This window comes from Notamacropus eugenii, chromosome 5 (assembly GCF_028372415.1).
Source record: "Notamacropus eugenii isolate mMacEug1 chromosome 5, mMacEug1.pri_v2, whole genome shotgun sequence".
NCBI classification, from domain to species: domain Eukaryota; kingdom Metazoa; phylum Chordata; class Mammalia; order Diprotodontia; family Macropodidae; genus Notamacropus; species Notamacropus eugenii.
In genome coordinates, this window is record NC_092876.1 from 11,706,634 (window position 1) to 11,734,508 (window position 27,875).

At 41.8% G+C, this 27,875-nt stretch overlaps 1 protein-coding gene across 2 annotated transcripts; it reads right to left on the reverse strand.

Annotated features, from left to right (window-relative positions):
* Positions 1 to 383: 383 nt before the first annotated feature.
* LOC140503343 (cytosolic phospholipase A2 gamma-like) lies at positions 384 to 27,729 on the reverse strand. 2 transcript variants are annotated; one of them, XM_072607225.1, is made up of 16 exons: positions 26,591 to 27,729; positions 21,311 to 21,364; positions 20,996 to 21,042; positions 20,634 to 20,751; positions 20,020 to 20,156; positions 19,095 to 19,290; positions 18,458 to 18,563; positions 11,626 to 11,781; positions 11,147 to 11,200; positions 10,957 to 11,022; positions 7,851 to 7,958; positions 6,815 to 6,952; positions 6,194 to 6,283; positions 5,208 to 5,362; positions 4,764 to 4,941; positions 384 to 776 (listed from the first exon to the last, which is right to left on the reverse strand). In XM_072607225.1, exons 2-16 carry the CDS (start codon positions 21,323 to 21,325, stop codon positions 610 to 612), a joined length of 1,731 nt encoding a protein of 576 aa, XP_072463326.1. In that variant the 5' UTR covers positions 21,326 to 21,364; positions 26,591 to 27,729; the 3' UTR covers positions 384 to 609. The 2 variants fall into 2 exon arrangements, with proteins under 2 accessions (XP_072463326.1, XP_072463327.1); XM_072607226.1 differs by lacking the exon at positions 26,591 to 27,729 and adding an exon at positions 21,486 to 21,556.
* Between the last annotated feature and the right edge of the window lie 146 nt (positions 27,730 to 27,875).

Consider the following 27,875-nt stretch of genomic DNA (forward strand, 5'->3'; position numbering starts at 1 on the left):
TGAGAAATTTGGCACACACACACACAAAAACCTGATTAGCCTTTGAGCTCGATTTCACCTCCGTTACTATTTTTCAAAAAGCCTAACCAGTCAAGTAAACAAAAAAAAAATGGGGGGATGCAGAGAAAGAAGTCAATTCTTGGTCCAAGATCACTGAACAAATGTGTGAACTAGACATGGCATACATTAGCATTCTACAGATGAAATAACAGAAACTCAGAGAAATCACCTGAGTGACATAGGGTCATATATCCAGTGTTTGATCCAGAACTCAAACTCACATTTTCTGGCCCTTGGATCAGCACTACTCCTGCCAACACCAACCTTCTCCAAACAGCAATGAGTAAAGCAGAAGGATAGAAGAAGAGACTCTTGGGGGCCAAGGCAATATTTTATTCGACCTGGAAAGGGGTAACAGAAAGTGGGTAACTTGCATGAAGAGTACAAAGGAAAATGGGGGCCTTAAAACAGAAGCTGGATACTTGAAGCATTTAACTGAGCAGGTGAAAGGATGCCTCTCCCAAAGGGCAGAAGGAATGGCAGCTGATTCCAGGTGACTGAAGTCAGTCTTGATATATGTGTACTATGTCAGGGCAGAAGCTCCTGAGGCTATATCCCATGAGGTAACCCTGCCACTTCATGAATCTTCTCGAGGATACGATCCTTGTTCTTTCTGACATTTGCCTTCGAGAGGTCCAGGAGTTCACACACTTCTTTGTCAGAATATCTTCCGAGGTTTATCGTTTTATATATCTCATTTCTCCCCTTAATGCCCTCTATGACAGAGACAGAGAAAGCATAATGTTAACATGCAGCCCTTTCTGGACTCTGAAGAGGGTTATAACTGGACCCCTGTCATGAAAGGAACTATAAAAACAGGCAGCCACAGAATCTGAGAGCAGGAAAGGACCTCAGAAGGACTCTCCTTTCACATACCTGTACAGAAGTCTATTGTCTGTTATTCTTAGCACGTCATCATCCAAAGTCAAACCAAAGGCCCCCAGTCACACAAGAAAAAAAACTTAATATTTCCTACCCTCCACACATTTGATGACATTGAAGACACCTCCCTCCCAAAATCTTATGACTTACAAATACTTAACTCCTTCAACCACCCCCAAAGACCTGGCCTCCCTGAACATCCCCATCCTTCTTGCTTTCTGACATGGAACTAGCTATGTCTTAGGAGCCATTACAACTTTTCCAGGCCTCCCTCACTCTCATTCTCTCTCTCATCTCTCTCCTTCTTCTATCTCCCCCGTCCCTTCATTGCTTAGCTCTCTCCAAAGTTACTAAAAATCTGTCAATTGCTTAATCTAAAGTCCTTTTCTCAATTGTGGTCCTTGATTTCTCTGAAGCTTCTGATACCATCAATCACCCCCTTCTGCTGATGGTCTCGATTCTTTAGGTTTTTGTGATACTACCCTCTCCTAGCTCTCCTCCTACTCATCTGACTGCTCATCCTCAGTATCCTTTGCTGGATCTTCTGACTGGTCATGATTACTAATTGTCCATGTCCCACAGGGCTCTGTGCTGAGCTCTCTTATTTTCTCCTTCTGGACTATTTTACTTGATGATTTTCCATGGCTTTGATTGCCATATCCCTATATTGACGATTCTCTTACATACTCATTCAGCCCTAACCTCTCCCCTGACTTCCAGCCTTCTATCTCCAACTATCTATTGCACATCTTTAAATCAACATGTCCAAACTGAACTTATCCTTTCCCCTAAACTCTTGCTTCTTCTTCACTTTCCAGTCACTGTCCATTGTAACCTCCATCCCTCCAATCACAACCTAGGATTCATCCTTGATTTTTCCCTATTTCTTATCCCCTTGCATGCAATCAGTAGTAGACAAAGCCTATCAAATTCACCTTTTGTCATATCTCAAATATGCTCCTTTCTCTCTTCTAACACTAACACCCCTCTTGTACAGACCCACATCAACACACCGGGACTGCTGCAATTGTCGAAAGGTGGATCTGCCTCTCTCAAGTCTCTCCCCAAGACAATTCATGGTTCATTCAGACACCTAAGTGATTTTTCTAAAGCAGAGCTCTGACCCCATTCAATATAATCCAGTGGCTCACTACCACCTATAGCATCAAATATAAAATTCTGTGCCTGACATTCAAAGCCCTTCATGACCTTCCACTTCCCACACAAACACACACACACACACACACACACACACACACACACACACACAGGCTCTTCATTCAGTCACACTGGCCTCTTTGCTGTTCCTCACACAAGACACTGCATCTCCCAATTCCAGTGATTTTCCTCAGCTAAGCATCCCATTCCTGGAATTCTCTCACTTCTCAGCGCTGCCTCCTTGGTTCCCTGGCTTGCTTCAAGTCTCAGTTAAAACCTCACTTCTACAGCAAACTTTTCCTGGTTGCTCTTAGTTCTCACAGTTTCCCTCTGTTGATTATCTCCAATTTATCTTGTAAACATAGCTGTTTACATGTCTCCCCCACTAGACTCTGAACTCCTAGTAAGCAGAAACTGTCTTTTGTGTTTTTTCTGTCCCACCTGCTTCACACACTGCCTGGCAAGGATATATGTTGACTTTTAAGTTTTTTCACTAACTTCACAGGGTTGTTGTGAAGACTGAATGAGATAATATATATAAAATGGTCTGCACACTTTAAAGCACTACATAAGTGCTAGTTATTGTTATTAAAGCCCCATTTCAGTCATTTTTATATCAACCCCTACAGCTGTGTCAGTCCCCTGTTGACTGAGTCCATGGAACAGCAGCTGAAAGTCAAGAGACGATGCCTCCGAAATGAGATCACTAACAGAGAAGTGGAAGGCTTCTAGTAATTCTCAACTTTAATATCATAGGTGTTGGGTTCTTGCTGTGAATTTTGAGAAGGCTACTGGAATTGCCCTCATGGGTGAAATAGCATGGGCAATTTAAAAAAAAGTCAGAATAATGACTGAAAATTAGAAATTCGTGCAATAAATAGTGGGAAAAGGTACTGGATTCACAATCTCACAAGACCTGGATCCAGATCCGGCTTCTCCTACTTACATTCTGGTTGTCCTTAAGAAAGTAATTTAAACTCTCAGGGTCTTGGTTTCTACATTTGTTCAGTCATAACTATATGACTTCAGAAATCCTCCTCAGTTATAAATATTTAAAGTATGAAAACTGGCATCTTTGGAACTTTGAAATTTTACTGTTATAAATTTGTCCCATTGATGTTTGATTTAGTGTGATGCAAACCTGAGGTGTGGCATATAGCAGGGAGAAGGGAGTTGGGCTGGGCAGGTACTAAGAGGAAAAAGAGCTGAAAGTTTTGGAGAGATGTTGCAACTGAACATAGAGGGGAGATAGTCCACAGATAGCAACCCACTGTGTTAATACCACAAAGCCATGGAACATTTGCTAATATTGTTATTAGTTACAACTTCAGAATATTTAGACAGATAGCCTCTGAAATTTCTTACAAGGATGATATGCAGAAGAACTCACTGTAAACGGAAAAGCACATTAGGACTGTGGCTAGTCTGACTTTTATCTGGTGACAGTGCTGGGGACTGGTTTAGGCAATGAAAGTTTATCAGGTTCACTAAATTAGAAAACATAACTGATGCTGCCAGTTATTTCTGTGAAATCAACAAGTCCCCAAACAAGGGGAGAAGGCTTGCAGGCTAGTGCTGAGGGGGATGAGGGGCACCTCAGAATATTAATTCCAACCTGCTGAGCAGGATGGGATCCATGGACAAATCTGGGAAACCAATGTGATGAAAGCTGGGACAGGACCTTCCTGACCTAGTCCCCATTTTCTTCTTTCCCCTGAAATGAGTCACCCTGTCTAGTCGACCACAAACCTCATTGCTGTACCCACTTAATACAAGTTAGTTGACTTGATTTCCCTTAGGAAGTGTGAAATAATAGTGAATGTACTAGTTCTTCCCATCCTTGCCCAGGATCAAATGGGACTCAAAGAAACTAGACCAGGCACTACTGTGCTACTTCTTAGGTGTGGAACTAATAGGAAAAAAGCACTAACATTATCAGACTGTCCCTTACCCCATCTCACACTAAATTCTACTGGTCCTTAAAGATGATGGCCAATCTCTAAAATGGGACCTGGTGAAAACCTAGCTGCCAATGGCAGAGAAGTTTGGAACACTTGGCTAAATCAGGAAAGAGATGGAAAAGTCATGAATGTTTCTAAAACATGCTTCCACTGAGAAATACAAATGTGGGGAAGGGGGCCACCACAGCTCTTTACTCTGCCCAAGCTTGGGTTGGCAACATCCCATTACCATCCTCTGGCTATTGTGGAATCAGGATCAATTCAAAAGTCAGCCTGACACTTGCCACATGTTTACAGGAGGATGAAAATCCCCTGGGTCAGGCTGATCTCAACCCAAGTGCCTTCAGCCAAATTACCTTGCTGAGAGATCAATATTATTCTCAAATCCCTCCATCACCACAACCACCCAAATGGCTGATACTTGAATCCCTGTAACACTGGCTGCTACATCATCCCATTTGAAGGAGGAATAATATGGAGAAGACTAGAGAGAAGAAGGCATCACAACTTAGAGTGACCTGGAGGCCACCAACACCTCTCTTCCAGCAGTTAAACAACATTCACCAAAGCTCCTGCTTGCATCCCCACTGTGAAAATTCTAGGTGACAGGACACCCTAAGAACCCAGTACCCCAGTGCTGTTTACCAAGCTCCACCAACCCAGTGCAAGACACCTCAGTGGCTCTGCAGCCCAAATACATACCTTCACTGCCACAATTCACTTTATTGAAAAGTGGGAAGTACATGACCACAGGTGCATTCCACTCTTCAAAGATGTAGAAGTCAGAGGGAGCCTTGGCTTCTTGGTCCAGTTTATGGTCATCCACTGAAGGGAAAGGGATATGGTGGGCTTTGCAGTACTTTGCTGTGGCCTTGATTGTCTAAGGAGAGAGGACACAGGCACATTGTAGCTACCACCTGAGGGCTCTGAAGCATGAAGGATCTCTAGAGAATTTCAAGCTGCCTCCCAAAAGTACACTTTTGGGAGAGGGAAAGTGAGGCTAATCAGAGAGAGAAAAAGACAGGATGAAGGACATACCATGAGATGGGGATTAGGATTCAAGTCTCATATCCTAAAGAAAGGCCTCCTTCTTTCTTGATTTCCCCAACTAGGGTCTTTGGGAAGGGAAAATGACCTTCCCGTTACCTCAAATGGATCCCCTTCACTGAAGTCAAAGGAGAGGATGATATCACTGTTCCTCATTGGAGGAAGGACTAGAGGATAGGCAGAGTGGGTAGCCAAGACAGAATCCATCAACGATACATATTTCTGGTCTGTAGGAAATGAGGTCGCAGCCTTGCCTGGGAGAAAAAAAGACCAAAAACTCCCACAAAATCATAGAATCTCAGAGCTGGAGTTGACCCAACCCATTCTGCAATCAGGATCACATTAGCAATAGCCTAGAAAGAAACAAAACTTCAGAGAAGTGAGTGTACTCATTCTGATGTCTAGCTGTGACCTCACCCGCCATCAACCACAGGCACATAGTCTTCCACTCACTAATAAGAAATCATTCTATGAATGCCCCTTCAAAATCTACTTCACACTTCCACCCCTGCTTACTTTCTCTACTTTCTGACTTCTTTTCTGGGCATTTCATTGCTTGTCCCCCTTGCTTGTATCACCCTTCCTCCTCATGTCTGCCTTCCCTGCTGTCTTCCCTCTTTTTCTTCAAGTCTCAGCTAAATCTCACTTTCTGGAAAAAGTCTTTCTTTATCCCCCTTAACATTAGTGACTTCCCTCTCTTGACTTCCCCCAATTTATCCTGTCTCTCTCTTGTTTGTACATAGTTCCTAATATGTTGCTTTCACCAATAGCCTGCAAAAAAAACGGAAAGGCAAGGACTGGGTAGGTTTCTTTCTTCACATTTCTTTGTATCTCCTGTACTTAGCACAGTGTACGGAATAGAGCAAGTGCTTTCTAAATAAATGCATGTTGATATGACACAGCATAACAAAGATACTTGTCTCAACATAGAATAAGCAGCCTTAGGACATTATCCTTATCAGAAAAGGTCATACAGGGGGACAATCACTTGCCAAAGATGCTATACAGCTGACTAGATCTAGATTTGGTAAGTGACTGCTCCAGTTTCTTCCTACTCAAATAATGAAATGCTAAAAAGCCCTTACCATATTTATACAGAATGCTATTTGTTGTTCCCCACTTCCATTTTAAGAGACAGTCGATGGTCTTCCGGAAAAAATTGAGGAAAGCTTTTCCTAGAGAAAGAGAAATCAGTATCGGAAGATGTTTATAAAAGAATTCCAGTGTTGGGAAAAGCAAGGATGAAAAAGCCAGAGAAGTTGTGTAGAAAAAGCAAAGAAAGTAGAACCCTGAGAACTGAGTTGGAGGACAGGATCTGATGCTTACTAGCTATGTGACATTGTCCAAGCTATTTATAATCATCGGACTTCAGTATGTTTCCCCATAAAATGAGGGGGTTGGCCTAGCTCAAGTCTAAGATCCTTATAGCTCTCAATCCTGGAATATTCTAGTTTAAGAATGGTACCTTGGACCAACCTCTGCCCTTCTCTGAGCTTTGCTTTCATCATCATGAAGAAAAGGGATTTGGAAGAGGCATTCTCAAATGGTCTTTGAGGTATGATACTCCATAGAATTTGGGATTCTTGCATTTCACTCCCTACGGTCCTCAATTGCCTCCAGGGAATACATTGGTCATCTAACATTAGACAGAGGACAGGTGTTATCCCCGAGATGCAGCTGCAGGGAAATTTTAAAATTGGACTCACTCTCTTTGTCCAAAAATAACTGAAGGATAATTATCAGTATCTCCAAAATGAACTGTATCCATTGATCTGGAGAGGCCACATGCAACTGCTTCATCATCTGTTCAGTCAAAGTTGCAGCATCAGAAAAATGTTTATTCCCTGTGAAAGGAAAGGGAATGCATCAGTCTCTGCCCACTCTGAGGGCTCTATATATGCATACCCTTTCGCCCAGGAATTCAACTAGTCTAGAAAAAGGCAGCAGAAGAAATGTGGAAAGCAAAGTGTGACAACATCATTCTGGATATCAGATGCATCCTGATGTGCCCTCACTGGCCATGTCATACCTTGGCCAGCTCCCTTTGGGACTCACAAACGATCTTCACACAGAAAATTTCCTCAAATGTTTTTGGAGGACATAGCACCTGAGGCTGTTTGGGTAGTTCTCAAGAGTTTTGAAAACAAAGCTGAAAAATTATTCCCTATTCTGCTTCTGGGCCCATAATGTCATACCTGAGTTTTCTATCTCAGTCAGGGGTCAAATCTCTTCCTTTAATCTGGGGGTCCTCTGAAGTAAAGTCTACATTGTCAGGCCTGGACTGTCTCCATGGCACAAGTATGGCTCTTCCTTCAGACTACGGGGATCCCCTAAGGGCAGGATTGTGTCTAAAGCTCACACCAGAGACTCCTAGAAGTGAAAATTGTCATCCCTTTTAAACTAAGAGCTGCCCAAAAGTTGATGTCTTGTCTTATTCATCACATCAAAAGTTTCCTGAGGGTTAATAAAAGATGAGGCCTAAGTAAAGGACACCCCCACACATGAGATTAAGCCCTCATCATGCAGTATCAAGAAGCCTAGATGTGAAATCAGAACATCCTGTTTTGCCTCCCAAATCTGCCCCTAATTCCTCATTGGTTCTAAAAGAATTCCCACATGTACTTTCTGCAAATTGAGTCTAAGGGTCATTCTAGTTTTCAGATTCTATGAGTTTCTGCACAAGGGAAAGGATCTCTCCATGGGACTGAACAATTTACAGGAACTACCACCATCCCTTCCTACCTGTCATTATATGCTGAAGATTTTTCAGGCTGTCTCCGGAACAGTGTCCATCTATTACAAAGCTAGAAATCAAGTTGAATAGTTGCTCCTTGATGGCTTTCATAACTCCTGATAAGAAAAGCCACAATATAAATAATATTCCTTCTTTCTGACTCTGCAAGACCCCAGGGGCCAAGTAATGGTGGCTGAAAAGTGGAAAATCCTCTCTTCAGGTAGGAGGCCTAGAGACTTTCTCTATGCACAGGTAGATGCCTACTGGTCCAAGACTGAAGGTGCTTGTAGAAGTCAATAATTCCAGCCCTTAAGCCATCCGCAGAAGCAGTAACAACACCAAGATCCTTAGAGATTTGAAAACCATGACATCCTTTGGTCACCTAAATTGATGATCCTGTAAGCAATATTTTCTCTAGAGTCATCCTAGATAGTAGCAAATTTTGTGGAAAACACACCGTGAACTGAAATTGAATTCTAGTTATGGCATTCCCTAACTATGTAACAGAAGTCATGTCACTTCCCTCTCTGATCTGCATCAGTTTCTTCATCTCTAAAATGAGGGGGATGACATTTGCATTATTGATTCTCCCAAGTTCTATTGATTAGAGTGATTTGTAGACCTTAAAGTACTATGAATGCAGGAGTAATAATTATAGTTGGTGTTATTACACTATTAATCGTGAAGGTGGCTGAGTGAAATGCTATGTCACAGCCCAATTCTCTTTTCTTTCCTCAAATAGTAAGAAATATATCAAAAGGGAAGAATGGCTGTCACCATGTATTTGAAATCAACTGTACAAGCAAGCAAACTTGTATGAAGAGTCTATTATGTGCTAGGTACTGGGGTTATAAATACAAAAACTAAAGGAATTCTCATTGTCAAAGAGTTTACATTCTCCTGAAAGAGACCACCAATGCATATATAATGATATACAGAATAAATATAAGGATAAGGACTAAATATGTAATTTGATTGATGTAAAGAATACCCAGAAGAAGAAAAATCCCTCCACCAATGGAGAATGTCAGTTTCTCAGCAATTTAAAATTCTAGAGAGTTGCCTAGAACACCATACCCAGGGTCATAATCCTAAAAGCCAGCAAGGTTTTCAGACAGTGCAAATTCAAAGGCAAGGGGGTTAGCCTATCTAGTAACATCAAATAGTGTCTGCCTTGGTATTTCTTGTCTGTACACCAAAGTGGGTTGACTGCATTATCCTAAAACTATTCACAAATTCATTGAATCTTAAAGGGATGAAATGAGGAACATAGTTAAAGGGTACAGCTTCCACTGAGCACAAAGTGTCATGATATTAGGCATGATTTGAGAAACATGGAATCTTTCCACATAATCCAGTTCATGAACATTTCCGGCACGATGGGCCCCTAAATGACACAGTCACTGTGAGTCTTGAAACAATTGGGTAAGACTCATAAACTCTTGTGAATCTCTAGCTCTCCAAGAGAGTAGTGCCCCAACAGTAAACCCAAGTTCAATGTCTTCACCGGGAACTACTCTAAGTGTTGTATATGTAGAGTGTGTTCCCTTTGTTATGATATGTTTTCAGTTGCTTATGGGAGCAGAAAAAGAGTATTCATGTGAAAGATAATGACCAATTGAACTTGAAAAGAAACTCAATCCTCCCAAAAAGGATTGAGGAGATATGTAGATGTATTGTGGAGTTGGTAGAAAACTGCCTGTCATGGAAATTTTTCAACAGGCCCTGGGGGGAACACTTCAGGGCATTATGGTCAATTCATCATACATATGATTGTGTAAACAATTTGAAGATTAAAATGGAAATTTTCCATACAATACCTGTTTAGAATGCAGGGAACAGTCAAATAAGAACTATAGGAATTTTTTAGTTTCACATCATAAGATAGAAATGTGTCATCATTTATATAAAGGCCTTGAATTGAAGCATTATCAATTATATAGAGAAAATCAGAAGATACAGAAAATAGGATAGGAGAAACCAAGCACAGAAGGAGTCAGAGGCTGAGAAGAGAGGGCACAGAGAGAAGCACCTGCCATAACACAAGATACAGTAGCTGAAAGGGACTGAGAAAGACTGACAGATGGGCTTGGCAGCTGAAGTCAGTAGCTGTTAGAAGAGAAAAGCTTCTCATAGCTCATAGAGAACAGACCTGATTAGCTTCACTGGTTCCAGAATCAATGGAACTGCTTTTCCCCAAAAGAGCATATTATATTTTCCTAAATGAGCCTAACACTTTGTGAATGCCTTATCACTGGCAGCTATATGCTAAAAAGAACTTCACCCTGATTCAGTAGCCCAAGATGGCCCAAAAGGAGAAGCCAACTGGCTTTGCTCTAGAGGAGAACAACTAGCTAAAACACGAGTTAGTTTGCCAAATGATACATGGTGAATACCAAAGAGATCAACAATTCTCAAAACAATTCCAGAGTGATCTGTTGCCCCATGCACATGGATTTCTCTATGCGACTTACTGTATGACTTCAGTGTGTATCTTCTCTTTCTCTTCTCTTGGGGACACTGTGTGCATTAGTGGAAGGGTGATCTAGGTCCATGGGTACACTAACTTTTCCATTATTCCTGTGTTTCACTATTACTGAGTAAGCGTTGTGGTTCCTTTTCCTTTGTTATTTAGGAAATGCTTCATGTTTAGTATTCAATGGTGCCTTTTTCTCTCTTGTTCTCCAGAAACCAAGGGGAGTTGCCTGGGTTTCCCTAAGACCATTTCACAAGTTGACCTGCCAAATCTCAAAGGGAGGAAACAATGAACATAGGGAGCAATGCTCCCACTGAATACCTAGGTAGGGCTGTCAGGTATCGTTTAAGAGGTGCTGATCCCAGTTCACATAACGCAGCTCATGAAAGTTTCAAGCAAGATGAGTGTATTTATTTGGCCATAATCACCCAATATGACTTGTTTAAATCTGATCCTTGGGGCAACTAGATGGCACAGTGGATAGAGCACCAGACCTGCACTCAGGAAGACCTGACTTCAAATCTGCCCTCAAGGCACTTGCTAGCTGTGTGATGCTGGGCAAGTCACTTAACCTGATTCCCTCGAAAAAAAAAAACTGATCCTTCATACCCAGGGCCAACCCAAGTTCAGGTCCTTACCTTCAGGAACATTAATTGGCATTTTTTCCTGGGTGTCTGAACAAGAGATAAATTTCCAGATGTTATCTACAAGGAGAATGGAGATTCTTTCACTGGGGCTTAAGAAAAAGTCCCATCCTGTGCCAAATTCCAGTTTGTTCCCCTTCCCTCCTTCTCAGAACCCTGAGGAAAACCTGTTTCTCATACCTACCCCAGATGGTTGTGAGATTAGTATTCATGTCAGCCAGAGCACTGCCACACAATCCTGTAGAGGAGAGGAGGAGAATATCGCAGAAAGGAATCACAGGCTGGTTCTCATTTGATTCTTTGTATCTATCTCTAAGTACCAAAAGAACATTCCTCTGTCCATTGTCCCTGCAACTGCTCCTTCATATTTGTAGAGAGTCCAGACTCCCAAGTCACCACTAGGGATGTTGAAGTAAAGGGTATCTCACATCTGGCATCCCAAATTACATGAGGAGGTAACAGAGTTTCATGTTGGGGTTCACATCAGGAAGTAATCTCACATAGTTCTGCAGAGGCTTTTCAAGAGGTTTTTTCAACAGTGAGGAACATCTGAGAATCAGGGCTCTAATTGGATGCCAGAAGGTGGGAGGGTAACATTGAATGAGGGACAATCCCATGGCTCCTGTGGCTCTGACTTTGTTGGAGGATAGGTTCAGTCTTTACCTCGCAGGTAAGAGAAATCCCTTTCAGGTTTTTCATTGATGAGCTTCCCTCCCTCACACTCGCTCCCACAATAAGTGGTATGGACATAAGCACCAAGAGTTGAAGAGCCAAGTGTGGAGTAGCCAGCCCAGTCAGGAGTGAATTCAAACCAGGCATCTGCAAAGAAAACAAAACTGTGGCTTTGGAGAGCAGGTTTTATACCAGGGTAGGAGTCACAACAGAATAAGATTCACACCCAAAAAAATTCACATAATGATCTGTGGTTTTCCCAAGGATAGACTCACACCACCCTAGGGCTTTATATCTACCCACATTCACACTAAGACATGCTCCCAATGCATGTTTCCTATCACCTATTTTTCTAGGAGAGAGCTATTCATTATAGAAGTCACTTCCTAGTGAGTCCCTAGCACCAACTTGCTAGACCTAATCAGGCAAGGAAGCTAGACCAAGCCCGTAACACAGTACATAGGATCCAATCTGCAAACACCAAAAAGTCATGTCGTACAAGAGTCTGAGGATCTCAACAACCATGAAGAACAGGAAAGTTTTTGTAGTGACTAGCGCTGACGATGTGATGTTTGTATTTCTGCCACAGTCGCATGACCATGTTCTATGTTTAAATGCAGGCTGCTCTCCTTCCCAAGAGAGAAGAATAACAACATAACAAACTGTGAGAGTTAGGAAGGACCTCATTGGCCAGATAATACAATATCCACTCAAATTACCCCTAATTCCCTCCTATTCCTGGCAAGTGACCATCCAGCATCTCCTGGAATAGCTCTAAGGAAAAGAAAGTCACCAACTCAACAGGGACAGCACCAAAGAAGATGCCACCTCAACAGGGAGGCCAACAAAGGAGGCCACCAAGGAATGCATCCTGGCAGGAGCGAAGTAACTTTACTTTTCAATACTTCACATGATGGGAGACTTTCCATGACATCACAGATAAATCAGCCTCTTTGTCAATTCCCCCATTTAAATCTGAGATGAAGCAGAATGTATCTAACCACTTCTCCACAGAATAACCATCACCATATCTGAAGAGAGCTCTCATGTCTCCCGAATTCTTCACTTCTTCAGGCTAAACATTACCAGATCTCTCAGTCATCCGTATATGCAATGAATTTGAGACCCTTCATCAATCTGGTTGTCCTCCTCTGGTTACTCTCCACGTTATCGATCTTCCATAGTACCCAGATTGAAACATGATGCAAGATAAAGAGGTTCAAATAACTTTTCTTCATTTTCCATATGATAATGCGAAAGAAGTTCTATTAAAAGTGAAAGTGGGACTTCAATGTGAAAATCTAAAGAAGAAGAAAGATGTGAAGAAGCAGAGGGGAAACATGACCTATGTAAGAAAGTTAGAAACTGGGAGAGTTTCACAAAATGAGGAAGGGAAGGGGTGCCATTACACATTGGAAACAAGAAAAGCAAAGTTGAGAAGAGGGTGGAGCTAAATTTGTTCTTGGTTAAGAAGCAGCTGTATATCCTTGAAAAATATTAAGGTAGATCCAGAGTATCTATCAGGTGAGATCATTTAGTAATGGTCAAGGGGAAATACCAAAGAGTAGAGCAATTCAATACCTCCCCACTGAGATATACTCTGCAGGTCATCAGCCTCATTTCTCCTCCAGAGCCATTTGAATCCAGTGACCTGATATTCCTGAGGATGACTGGAGATGATCCAGGATGCACTGGGAGACCTTGGGGACTTTAGGCCAAACTCTTTGCAGGTCCTCACTTAGGGTGAGGAAACACCCATTATGGGCTTGTTTAAGAAGTAGCCAGGGCATGGCCCTTTTAATGAGGTCAAGAAAAACAGACATCAGGCTGGGTGGGAAACAGCAACAGGAACTATTCATAATCACTCTAAAGCTAAGGGGGTCCAGGAGCCCTTGCAGTGGCCCATTGGGGTCTCAGTTTCAGAGTGCACTCAAGTGCAAGTCATGTCATCATTTCTCTGATGGCATGGTCTTCTTTGGCAACAAAGGAGGAACAGGATCCTGTGAGTAGATGCAGCTGGTTGAATGCTACCTGGGTACCTCACCTCCTCCCAGCCTGATGCCTTTGTTTTTCTTGACCTCATTAAAGGGGCCATGCCCTGGCTACTTCTTAAACAGGCCAATTCACTGAATGGGTTTTGCCTCACCCTAAGTGAGTACCTGCAAAGACTTTGGCCTACAGGGCCCAAGGTCACCCAGGGAATCCTGGGCCATCTCCAGTCATCCTGATGAATATCAGGTCACTGGATTCAGATGGCTCTGGAAGAGAAGTGAGGCTGATGGTCTGCACAGCCCTCTTTCACTCAAAATAAAGTCAAATGCAAGTCGTGTCATCATTTCTCTGATGGCATGGTCCTCTTCAGTAAAGAAGGATGAACACAACTCAGATATACTCAAACACCAATTCACTGACCTCATAAACATGGAGAGGTCAGTTGTCTTCTTAGAGCATGTATCTGCTGTACTAGAGAAAACTGACCAAGATTTGCCAAAATGGATAGTCCTACCAAATTCCAGTAATCCAAGAACACATAGTATTGGTAGATGAAATCTAAACCAGCATAGCCAAAGAGTTCAAAGTTTTCTGGGGCATGGAGAGTGACTAAAGACCACAGGGGTACATAGGGAGTTTTTTCTCCCCCATTCATAGGTTGACAAGAGATACAAACAGAAAACTGATCTGTGAAATGAACAAGTGAGAAAGTTAATATCTGAGAATGAAATTTGGACTTCTGGACCATGCATCAACATACAAATGACTGTCTCCTGGCTGGGAATAAAATGTACTGAGTAAAATCTAAAGAACATGTGGTTTTACACCTAAAATAGATGTAAATATAATCATAAAGGCTCTCAAAAGAATAGGATGCGAGATGGAGAAACCTGGTTATCTACTTATCTATTAATCTATAGATATATATGTGTGTGTGTGTGTGTGTGTATAGATAACTTCTCCAATTTAGATACCCAAAAGAATATCTGTAATGAAGAACAGCAATTGAGACACCCATAAGGTCAGAGGAGGCAAAAATCCAAGAAAAACTCATTAGTAACTTATTTGGGGGCAACTGCATATGAATAAATCAGATCAAGTGACTTGCCAAGGGTCATACAGCTATGCTAGAAGTCAAATTTGAAGTTGGAGGTGTTACTAAAACTCGGCAGGGTGAGATTCCTGACTGGAATACAGTTATAGAAAGATAGGATGTTTATTGTTTTAAGGAAGACAAATAAAAAGTGGGGGAACAACATTATATATTGGCATATGTTCATCTGAGGGAATCCAAGAAAACTGGAGGAAGGAAAACATGGTGGAGAGCACCTGGATGAAAATCAATGGAGACAGAAAAAGTGGAAATGTTGGCATGGGAGTATACTACAGATCACCTGGACAGAAAGGGAAAATAGACGAGGAGCTCAGGGAATACATCACTGACCTGGCACAAAGGTAGGATACTGTGGTGATGGGGGACTTTGATAATGTAGTTCACTGCTGGAGTTTCCTCTCTGCCAGAAGCAGAGGAGCTCATAGACTCTTGAATTACATTAATGATCATTTCATCCTTCAAAAAATTGAAAAGTGAACAAGGGGAAATTCTATGCTGTTAAAGATTCTCACTAACAGGAAGGATGGTTGCTGATATAGAAATGATGGAATCCTTCTTAAAAAGCAACTGCTCCCTCCTGGACTTTGTAATAGAGGAGAGCTAACCTGGTCATATTCTGATATGCACACTAGATTTGTGGAAAGCACATCTCCAAAGGCTCTAAGGAACGATATGCAGTATCCATAAACTAAAATGCTACGGGGGAAGTGAGCCCAGGAGCCATGGGGAATGTCAAAGACGTAATGCTGAAGTTAACAAGAAACAATTTTAATGAGGAGGAATCATCAAAACCATCGGAAGAGACCACCATCGATGCACAAGCAACTTAACAATGTACCTATTGATGGCAGAAAGAAGCAGAGACAAGCAACAGAAGATGAATACAAGGTCATAGAACAGTCTGTAAGAATAGTATCAGGAGTGTCAAAGCTCAGAATGAGCAGATATTGGCAAGGGAACCTAAAGATGAAAAAAGGAAGTTAGTACTTATGTTGGGGGAAGAGGAAAAACCAAGAAGTGGTAGGGCACTGGTTAGGGTTATATGGCATAATGAAAGTTGAAAAGAGAAAGCAGAGATGCTCATTTATTTGCTTTCTTTTGTCACTATGAAAGGCAGAATGAAAATGTCTAACAGAGGATTGGTATTCAACATAGGTAAGGACATAGTAAGTGAACTCCCTGTGGAACTTGATGAATTCATGTTCCCTGATGCAGATGGAGCAAATTCTTTCGTACTTAAAATACTGCTGTATTGGCTTCCTGAGGCCCTCTTATTGATCTCTTAGGACTGCAGAGAATGAGAGGAGGAATACAGGAGAGAAGGATTTATTTTATACAGGGGATGGGGAGTTGCAAGGAATAAGCTGTAAACTATATACAGTACAGAGAATTCAACTTTGATTCTGGGGAAAATGCTAAATGGATTAATGAAGAGATGGTTGAAGGAGGAGGAGAGCTGGAAAAGGATGATAATAATAAAAATGGTAGCAATAGGAACAAATCTGAAGAAGAAAAGAATGAGGGCAAGGAGGTGTCATTTTGCCAAGAACAGGCATGCTCAATCCATTTGAACAGGCTTATTAAACCAGCAGATCATGGCAATGTTTTAAGCAAGATCGCCAAGGCTTTACCAAATCACTCAAAAAAAAGTATGCTTGGGATAAAGATGGAAATATGTATGCTAGGTGACAATATAGGTAATGAATTTGGCACAATCAACGGGTAAGTTTCTTATTGAATGTTAGCTAAATGTGAAGTCTCCAGGGAAGTCACCCAAAGAGCTCTACTTCTCCCTGTGCTATTTTGAAATTTCTGTCAACTACCTGAATAATGGCAGAGATGACCTGAACATCTAATCTGCAGATAACATGAACCTGAGATGCATAGCCAGGCAGCACAACAGACAACCAAGTCAGGACCCTAAAAACTTTTAGCAGGCTATCTACTAAAGTATTGGGCTAAATCTAAGAAGAAAAAATTCAATAGAGATCCCACATCTGATACTAGAGATCCAAAAGGCAACTTCGCAAGCACCAGATGAGTGGGAGGCATGCTTTGTAGGACAGCAGTTTGTCTACCAAGGAGGTGAGTGTTTTAGGTGACCACAAGGTCACATGAATCAGTCTTGTGATGTAGCAGCCCCCAAAGCTTATGTTACTTGAGTCACAATGAGTATACCTTCAAGTAATAAAGTATTAGTCCCACTGTATCATGTCTCAATTCATTCCTCCTCTGAAACATAGTGTCCAGTTCTCAAGACCTCAGTGTAGGAAACACAGCAAAATCTGCAGAGAGTCAAAAGAAGGGCAGCCAGGATGCAAAGGGACTTGAGTCCATGTCACATGAGGATAGGGTGAAGAAGTTGGGAAAGCTGAGCCATGAGAAAGATGTCTCAATGAGGACCTTTGACACGGTTGACTTCCATCACCTCTCAGATAGTCTCTTCTCTGCTGGTTTTTCTGATACTGATTCATCTCATCCTACCCATCTAGCCATTACCGTCCAGTCCTTGGTGGATTATCAGGAAAATGGGCATGTCCATCATGAGTGTTCACATCACTCTGTCCTAAGCCTTCTTCTTGTTTACCACTATACCATTTTGCTTAATAATCTTATCAATTCCCATGGGTACAACTATTACCTCTACATGGCTGATTCCAAGAACCCTACATCTAACCATAATCTCTCTCCTGAGCTGGAGTTCTCCACCACCAAATGACTTATAGAAATTTCAAACTGGACATTCCACGGGTATCTCAAACTCAACAGGTCTAAAACAAAACTCATCATTCTCCAGAAACCCTCCCATTTTATATACTTTCCTATGTCAAGTACACCATCATCCTTCCACTCATTCAGCCTTAACTACCATCCTCAATTCTTCATTCCCATTCACCTCACATATCCAATGTATGACTCATATATCCAACATGAACTCAGCTCTCTTTGCAATTCCTTTCATTTCTATTTTTACAACATCTCTACTATGGGCCCCCTTCCCTCCACTGACAAAGCCACCACCCTAATTCAGAATCGTTACCTTTCATGCGTACTATAGCAAGGTCCTCCTAATGATGTCCCCAGCAGTGGAAACAATACAAAAGTAATTAGATACAAACAGAATGAATGGAAGATGATATCAGAGGGAAAGGTACTGTCTTTGTTAGGGTAAGGGGTGCTGAGGAAGGTAGTCATTTAAAGGTGGGGATTGAACTGAATGAAGAAAATCAGAGAAACGAGGCTGTAGAGACTAAGGAGAGTTTTCAAGTAACAAAGGACAGCTAGGAGCATGGAGCAGAAAGATGCAACATCTTGTTCAAGAAGGAGCAAATAGGTTAGCATTGCTGGATTGTAGAGGATGTGGAGAGAAGCATGAGAAGACTGGCAAACTATCAAGGGAGCCAAGTGGTAAGGGGCTTTACATGTCAATCAGGGGAATGCATCCACTGGGTAGGAATGGTGAAGTGGGGGTTCTTCTTCTAGTACAGGTTGGACTGGTCAGTCAGTAAGAACCCCTCCAAATGAACTTCTGGGAAGATTCAGTAAACTTTTCCTCAAACAGGCCTCAGTTCCATGGGTTATTGAGATATTCCTAGGGAGCTGAGTGACCTTGGCTATAGACCCCCTGACATCACTGCCCAAAATAGATCTTCTGGACAGATATCTTGCCACTCCACCCTAAGTCTCCTCCAGGGAAGATGCCAGGGTCATACTCACTTGTTCCACAAAACTTGACGTCATGGTCGATGGTAGCAAATATGGGATATGGTACAGTCCCCATCCTTGATTCTTCTCTGACCCGGGACAGGTGAGACTCCAGAAGCTAACAGGGTTAAAAGGAAGAGATTTGAAAGCAGAGAAATGGAAAAGAATTCACGGAGATGTGTCCAGCATGTAGGTAGGAGGTGCCAAGAGGTTACCAATTCAGAGAGTTTCTAGCTGGAAAGGACCTTAGATCATTATTGCTACTCCAGCCTTGTCATTTTTCAAGAAAGAAATAAGTCCAGAGAGGAGAAGACATTTGCCCAGGGTCATAAGAATCAGTAGCAGAGACAGGATTTGAACTCAGGTCTCCTGACTCTAAAACAAGGGCACGTTTGAATAAGCACAGGCTTGAAGGGACCCTCCCAGCCTCACCACTAATAAGTTAACATGAGGTCACCCAAAAGAACCCTAGCACTCATCATAGTATCTGAAAGATACTACGCTTAACAAATGCTAGTTGATTGCCTTGCAAGCTGGAAGTGTGGGCTGGGGCAGCCACCCAAACAGGAGGATAGAATAGGAACAACTTCACCCTGAGAAGAAACATCTCCCTGCTCCCAGCTCCCCTGGGTTCCAAAGGAGACCTTACTTCATTTGTCAGGTAGTCGACAATCGCATAGGACCAGAAGTCAGTGAGGGAATAGTCATCCCTCTCTGCAGCCTCAATGAGCTTCTTCAGAGCCACAGAGAAATCCCTAGGGTCCTGCAGCCGCCTCCTGAACTCACTTTCTGCCTTCTTCAGGTCTTTCCACCCATCACTCTTGTTGTACAGGGAGGACATGCACCTAAGGAAGAGAAAAGCTTCTGGCTAGTTGGCAGGTGAAAGATCTGAACAAATACAAAGCAATTAGACCCCCAAGGGGCACCCTAGTCCACATAACAGCAGCCCTGGAGTCAAGAAGACCCCAGTTCCAATATAACCTCAGATAGTGAATGGCCATGGGACCCTAGGAAAGTGACTTCACCTCTGCCTGCCTTGTTTTCTTCAATTATGAAATAGTAATAATAGTACCCACCTCCCAGGGTTGCTGTGAGGATCCAATGAAATAGCATTTGTAAAATTTTTTAGCCTACTGCCTGGCACACAATAGGTGCTCCAAAAATGCTTCCTTCCTTCATCCCTTCTATTATGGTTTCCAAGTACTTAGAAGTTCAAAAAGGACTGGATGGCCCTTCACTCTGGAAACCCACTGACCATCAGTCCAGTGCTCCATTTATACAGCAAGTTATTCTCCAAAGTGCTTTAGAGTATAACTCTGATTTGTCATCTTCATACCCATTCTTCCTCTCATACCCTTTACAGTTTCACCAAGTTCTTTGTCATTCACTGTGTCCTCAAGGTGACTCTTTCAATATCAGTCGGGTGGTAGGCTCAACATTATGCATGGAGCAAGTGTGATCAGGAGATGGCTGGGGACTTCTGGAGAGGGACTTTGTGAAGCACAGAGCCTTCTTCCCAGTGGAGCTGTGGATCGTCCCCACCAAAGAGAGCATACATACTGACAGGTTCTTACCAGGTGGAGCCAGACACTCCTGCAATATATGTGACGACGTCCAGAAGTCCCACATGGCTCAGCTCACTAAGGACACCAAGGGAGGCTATGGCAGCTCTCAGGCCCCCACCAGAGACCAGCACAGAAACCACAGGGACCTAGGTGCAGTAGAGAGAGAGGTGAAAGTAGCATAGCAGGGTTCATACCTGAGAAGGGAGATGAGAGAGGGAAATATTCCATCAGAGGAGAGGAATGGTAGGTAGGCTCCACATTTGGTAAAGGTAGAGAGGACGTTATACTCTAAGAGAAGGAAGAGGGTGAGGATTCACATCCTGGGATTAAAAAAATAAGATAGTGTGATGGAATTCCCATTCAAAGAAGGAGAAAAAGATCAATGCTTTAATACAGGGGAAGAGGAGAACCTATAAGGTACCAGAAGAGAAGAAACCAGGGTCCATACCCTGGAAAGATGGTAGGTCAGACATGAATAGAGCAAAAAAATGGAAGGAAGGAAAGGTTGGAATTGAGTCCAATAAAGAGTTAGGAACTCCCAAGCATCCACTTCAGAGAAAATTCTGCAGAGCATCCAGATGCTCCTGGCTTCTGCCCACACTAGGGCCTCCATGGCCCCATACCTTTTTGACATAAATGTCCGCAAGGCGGTTCAGCAGGGCTTTGGAAACATGGTTCCTTCGATTTTTCACTGCTTCCATCTCTTCGTCTGAGATTCCAAAACCGATGCTGATGTGAGGCCTGCCCAGAATAACAAGAGACTTGTTACACACAACTCATTGGGCTCAACCCTTTGTCCCTGGTTGACTGGTTAGCTCTGGATGCTCTTTCCACCATCAGTCTGAAACCCTTCATCTTCTCAGGTTCTTACCCTGGTTCTCACTCTGCCACCCACTGACCACCTGACTCTAAACATTCTCTGCTTTTTACCAAACCACCCTCATATCAAGTCAGGTATCACATTTACCTGGGACCTCCCTCTCACCTTGGAAAATATGGGTAAGAATGACTCTTGGCACTGCAGGTAACTTGCTGCAAAACAAAGAAGCTCACAGAGACCCTTAATAGGGGTCGATTAGTAAGATGGACTCCCCCTCCTCAACCCTTCAATCTCATCAATGTCCACATGCATGGAGCCACAAACCCTCTCCTCCTGACCAGCCCATCCATTCACGGTTCTATTTGACATCTCCAGGCACTACATCTCCATCCTCAGCCCTCTGCCCCACAGTGCCCATTTCAATCACACATTGGAAGTACCCTGGAAGATACCAAGTAGACCCAGAAATTAGGACAGTACCTGAGGTATAGCCATGTCTCCTGTCTTCTCACCCTCCACTGATCACAGGATGACCTGAAACAGAAAAAGGAGGGAGTTTGAGAGAGTAAAACAGAAGCTGTCTACAGGGGCTCTGTTTTCTCTCTGTATGTGATTGTATGATTCTCTCTGTTTCTCTTTCCCACCCCACTGTTACCTCTCAAACTTTTAAAAGCAGAAATTATTTGCTGAAGATGAAACAGTTTCAGCTTCAATTTCCAATTTTCTATTAAGAAACAGAAGGCAATGTGAAAATAGGACAAAGGCATGAGTCATCTTTCTAAACACCAAATTGAAAATACCCAGAAATGTCATAGTCAAAATCCAAAGCTTCCAGATCAAGCACACACACACACACACACACACACACACACACACACACACACACACACACACACTGCAAGCAACTCGAAAGAGTTCAAATAGAAAGAAATCACAGTGAGATTCACATAAGACTTCACTGCAACTACTAAAAAGAAGGGAAGATATTGGAATGCAATATTTTATAAGGGATGAAGAAAATTAACTTTAAAAAAATTTCACGATCTGAAAAAACCTTAATATAACACCATAAGAGGGACCACACACTTTCGTGTTCAGCCTGTGGCCAAAAGGAGTTCAAAGCAAAGAGATTTGCTTAGACAACATTGTGGGGAAAGTAGCTACAAAAGCTTCTCTTATAAATTGGGGGCACAGATGCCCAAAATATATACAAAAACAAAAGGAAGAGTCGACTGAAAAATAAACTTGTGGAGAAGAGAATATATAGTTAACATATATGACTAAAGAAACTAGTACCTTCATCATTACAGGTCCCTGATATCCTTTTTTTTCCTGTGGTATCATCATACTGTTCCCCTCGAAGTGGTATCTCTACTAACAGAGATGGCCAAAGCTCTCCAGTGATGTGATGCCTTAGATACCTGCGTCTCCTAATGGAAAATTTCTTCACTGCAGTATACAACTGCCAGTTGTGGGAGGACTAAAGAGATGCTCTTCCATTCTCTGCAGGGATGAAGATCAATTCCTTCTCAAAGTCTCATTTCTTCTTCTGTAACTGGCTCTCTACTCTCACAGTTGGTACTCGCTAGAGATATCTCCTGTCCCACTGACTCCCTAGACAAAGTGTCTTGCATTTGAAAGGACCTCCCTGGGTGGGGCAAATTCATTGGTCATCCAATTAGCCTTGCACATGTATCAAGCTTGACTGCAGAAATTACTTAAAATTATCCTGAAAAGGAAAGCAAGTAGACATGCTTCTTTGTACTTTATTTTAAGACCAGGCCCTTCCAGTTAATAATCCTTTCATTGTGGCCCTCATGATCTGCACCTGGCCCCACCCTGGACCACCACTCCTTAATTCCATCCAGATGCCTTCTCTGTTCCCAGACTAATTGGTCACGCCTAACTTCTGTTTCAAAGGTCCATCTTGTCTCCATTCAATTTCTCAGATTCATTAAGAGTCTGGCCAAAAAGGTAGATTCTTAAAATCTCTTCCATCCTGAAGGTTGTTTGGATAAACCTTATCTCTATCTGAAAGAAAGGTTTAGTCCATTTCATTTCAGGTAGGACCTGTATAATATGTTCTTGAATTCTGAGGTCCCAGTATCCCTAGATCTCAACAAATAGACTTAGTTTTGCAGTGATTTGGGAAGAAATAGAGAAAAACTTACACTATAAAGTCTTCAGAAAAGTTCAATCTCCATCAGATACTTTTAAGTAGTGTTAACCCTCCTGTTAACGTTATACGTAGTTAAACTGTGTTTTAATTGAAATCGAAACTTTAAATCAAGAAATTATTATACTACAAATGAAAGGATCTTTCTAATTCAAATCACTGTCAAACATAAATTATACTGATGACGTTGGGCCCTGAAATTTGAAATCTTGGGAGTTAATGGCCTTTACTGAAACTGAGTTTTCAAATAAGGGACAGATTTCACTTGACTGAATTCAAAGTTAAATTAGTGCCATAAGGATTTCAATTCATTTATAACCATTAGGAAATTGGTTCCTCTTTTGATGAGAGACAAACATAAAATTCCTAACATGAAAACCTGCAGTTTTGGAAACTATCAAATATTTGTAGAAGAAAAAGGCCATGAAGGATCCGGATCACTCACAGACCACAAAATGGAAGTGCCTTTGAGGAAACTGCTCAGTGTTTCATTTAGAGGGAATAACCAAGAAGGGAGTAATCGTAATTTATTGTAAGTAGTGAGAGGAGGAGCAGAGATTCTGTATGGTCCGAATATCTATGTCATTCCTCTTCCATAGCTGGGTCCTTGGTCATTGCCAAGTGGATTCCTTCAAGAAATAGCTAGATACCTACTGTTCCAGCATCAAAGAGCTTAATTTTGATAAGAAGACAGATGATTTCTTCTCCAAAGTCATCCTGCTTACTGAAATCTGAGCTACCTACAATGAGGAACTTGTTGTGCTGAGTGAGTTTTTTTGTGGCTCTATTTGCCAACCACTGATACAGCTATGTGATAGTAACCAACTCTAACTGCCCAAAAGTCCTTTAAGAAACTGGTATGAGTTTTTGCACAAACAAACCCAATGCAACCAAGATTAGGAGGGAAGCAGAAAACTGGGAAAGAGTTTTTACAACTAGTGTCTCTGATAAAGGTCTCATTTCTAAAATACATAGAGAACTGAGTCAAATTTATAAGAATGCAAGTCATTCCCCAATTGATAAATGGTCAAAGAACGGGAACAGGCAGTTTTCAGAGGAAGAAATTAAAGATATCTATAGTCATATGAAAAAAATGCTCTAAATCACTATTGATTAGAGAGATGCAAATCAAAGCATTTCTGAGGTACTACATCACGCCTATGAGGTTGGCTAAGATGACAGAACAGGAAGGTTATAAATGTGGGAGAAGATGTGGGAGATTTGTAACACTAATTCATTGTTGGTGGAGCTGTGACCTGATCCAACCATTCTGCAGAGCAGTTTGGAACTATGCCCAAAGGGCTACAGAAACGTGCATACCCTTTGACCCAGCAATACCACTTCTGGGACTGTGTCCCCAAGAGATTATAAAAGTGGGAAATGTACACATGTACAAAAGTATGTAGAGCAACTCTTTGTGGTGGCCAAGAATTGGAAATCGAGGGGATGCCCATCAGTTGGGAAATGACTGAATAAGTTGTGGTATATGAATGCAATGGAATACTATTCTGCTGTGAGACATGATGAACAGGAAGACTTCAAAGAGGCCCGGAAGTACTTATATGAATTAACACTGAGTGAAAGGAACAGAACCATGAAAACACTGCACACAACAGCAACCACAATGGACAAGGAATTTTTCTGATAGACTTAGCCCTTCACAGAACTTCAAGGACCTTTGTGTTTGTCCTTTGTTGCCAAAGAAGACCACACCATCAGAGAAATGATGACATGACTTGCACTTAACTTTGTTTTGAGTGAGGGACGGCTGTGCAGGTCACCATCCTCACTTCTCCTCCAGAGCCATCTGACTCCAGGGACCTGATATTCATCCAGGATGACTGGAGATGACCCAGGATGTGGCAATTGCGGTTAAGTGTCTTGCCCAAGGTCACACAGCTAGTGAATGTCAAGTATCTGAGGTGAGATTTGAACTCAGGTCCTCTTGACTCTTGCACTGGTGCTCTATCCACTGCACCACCTAGCTGCAAAAATCTAAAACATTCCCAAAGGGCTCTTGAGACAAAATGCCATCCATATCCAGACAAAAAACTGTGGAATTGGAATGCAGAAGGAAGCAGAATATTTTCTCTTGTGTTATGTTTTGTTCTGGTTTGGTTTTACTCATGGTTTCACTCATTCATTTTAATTCTTCTACGAAACATGACTAATCTGAAAATGTCTTTAATAAGAATGTATGTGAGAATCCATATAAGATTGCATGCTATCTCAGGGAATGATGGGAAGAACATATAAGACTTATAGAAGTAATTGTAGAAAACTAAAAACAAATAAATTAATAAAAAAGAATCTATTATGAACTGTGTTTTGTAACTACTAAGAGACTAAAAATGGAATGCCAGTATAGAAATTGGTTGGTTTTATGTAATAAAACTTTGTGCTAAAGTGGCTAACACCAGGGACCTGGGCCACCTGCAAGAGATCTACATGGAACTGAGTGGTAGTCTAGGGTAGGGCCATGTACAGGTGGAGGATGGTTTTCTGCAATATAACTTTGGGCTAAAATGTAAAACAAAATTCAGGAGAATAAAGACTAAACATATAGGTATCAGAAAAAGATTTTTTTGTCCCACTGAAACAGACAAGGTTTAGAAATTTTTAAGCAAGGCCCTTTGATAGTTAGTGTAGATCTTCCTTTCCCAGTCAATATAAGACTACAACATAAGTTTCACAAAATTCACAGGAATTATTTCATTGAGAAAGGATCATCTCTTTGCTCTGGTTTCAACAGTCAGGCTGAAGAATTAGTAATTTAGAAAAAAATTAAAGAACCTGATTTGGCTCTTTGGGTAATTCCAAAAAGTAAAGCACTACTGGGGAGTTGAAGTGTCACCATGAAATTCGGAACATCAAGTAGAGAAAAAAATGGACCCTTCTTAAAAAAAATTGAGATTTAAGTACTGCACATAGTAATTATAAATCAATAATTGGTTGAGTTGAAAATGTTATTGTAGTAAATTAGAAGAATTTAAGCAGACTTGATATGTACAAGGAAATAATAAATATTTGCACCTTTCTCCCACAGCTGTGGAGAGAAACACATAGTAGTGAAAGGCTTATCACACTTCCTGGCTTCTGAAAACCTGTAATACTCAGATGTAATATTCCCTGTAATATTCAGATCTTGTGGGAATGCAATTGAACAAAATACTATCTCCTCTACAGGTACTTTTTCTGATTGGCATGGAATATGAACCAAGAAATTGAAAATACACAGAGAAAACATTTTAAAATCTTACTCAAACCAGACTTAAGCAACTTTCAAGATACAGAAAAAGCCTGGCACATGGACTAGGTACTACATAAACTACTATGATTAGTATGAAAATGCCAGAGGTAATAAGGTAAACGACTTTCTAGGAAATGGTGAGTTTGAAAAGTATTTAACTCAATTATCGACGTGTGATTGGGGATGTTGTGAGTACAAAGGAGCTAAGAAAAGCTGTTAAAGGAACTTTCTTCTTTTCAATGCCAATACCAACACACTATATCTGTTATATGATTATAAGAGTACATTTTTTTTTAAAGTTAGAAAAGAATAATGAGAATAGGAAATGACTTACCGTCAGGAGAAGAGTAGGATGAAATCCTCTTAGAAGATCTTCGTCTGTGAGTTTCCTTGGGGCAAGACGTGCTGACCCACTATGAGGAATCTCTGCAGCGCTGCCTTTTAAGGAAACCAGACCTCTCCCATCCAAGACTTTGACCCACCCCTCCTTTCAACTGTTACAACTGATAAACCTTTTCAAGGTGTGGATTTCAGGGGAACAGGGCAGTTATGTAAGGAAATGTCAACTTTATTGAAAAGAAAATATTATGATACTTTCTAGGATTTAAGAAAAATACATTTGAAAAAGATTATTCTGAGAAGAGGTTCATCAGCTTCACCAGACTGTCATGACACAAAAAAAAGATTATGAACCCCTGATCTAATTCAACCCACCCACCCATTTTATAAATGACAAAACTGAAGACTAGCACTCTCAAGCAGTTAGGTGGTGGAAAGTGGAAAGTCTGAAAGACCAGGGATCACATTCTGAGTCTGACACTCACTAGTTGCAATGACCTTGGGTAAGTCCTTGAAAGCTGGGAGGAAGGAGGAAGGAAGGAAGCTGCCTAACTGGCAAAATGTAGGGATTAAGCTAGATGACCTGGAAGGTCTCTCCTGTCTGTAAATCTACTATGATTTAGCCAGAGCTCAGCAGATATTCAAGGCCAGACAATGGAAGACAGGTGAAACCCAGCACAGGTTCTTGACCCTGTGGCCTTTCCTCTCTCCCCCTTCCACTCTTGCCAGTCTGTTGGTGACCAGCTCCAATAATACCCTGTCCTCGAAGAGGCCTTCCAGGACCCCTCATCCCTCTGCCCAGCAGGAAAACCTTTCACCTGGAGCTGGACATCGCCATCACAGTGAGTCTGGAACCTGTCTGTCACTCATCCTCCCTCTCATCCATCAGCTCCAGGAGGGCAGCCATCATACCCAATCACTGCTCATCTCCCAGTGTCACTGAACACATGGCTCTGAAGACAGCACGTATTTTTTAATAGAATACAGACTCTTCATCCAATCTGCCAATTGCAATAGTCCCCTGAGGTCAGAGTTCATCGGAGCCAGGGGAGCTGACCTCCTCTGTGGCTGCTGAGCACTCTCTAGCTCCTAACTTACCTTAGGAAACAGGTCTCTGTGAACAATTTTTGTTCTAGCCTCTCCAGGGGAAAGGCCACTCTCCTGTCAAGAAAGCACAGGGACAAAAGAATTGAGCAGCTCTGCCTTCTCACTATTGTCAGTACTCATCCTGTCCATCCCAATTCCCTCCTTCACTTTCCTCTTTTCCATAAGCAGGCCTT

Coding starts and splice junctions, on each gene's coding strand:
- LOC140503343 (XM_072607225.1), bottom strand. Junction 11,201..11,625: donor GGATTTCTCTTACCTGCGAG/GTAAAGACTGAA, acceptor TCTCCTCTACAG/GATTGTGTGGCAGTGCTCTG. Junction 5,363..6,193: donor TAGCATTCTGTATAAATATG/GTAAGGGCTTTT, acceptor TTTTTCTCCCAG/GCAAGGCTGCGACCTCATTT.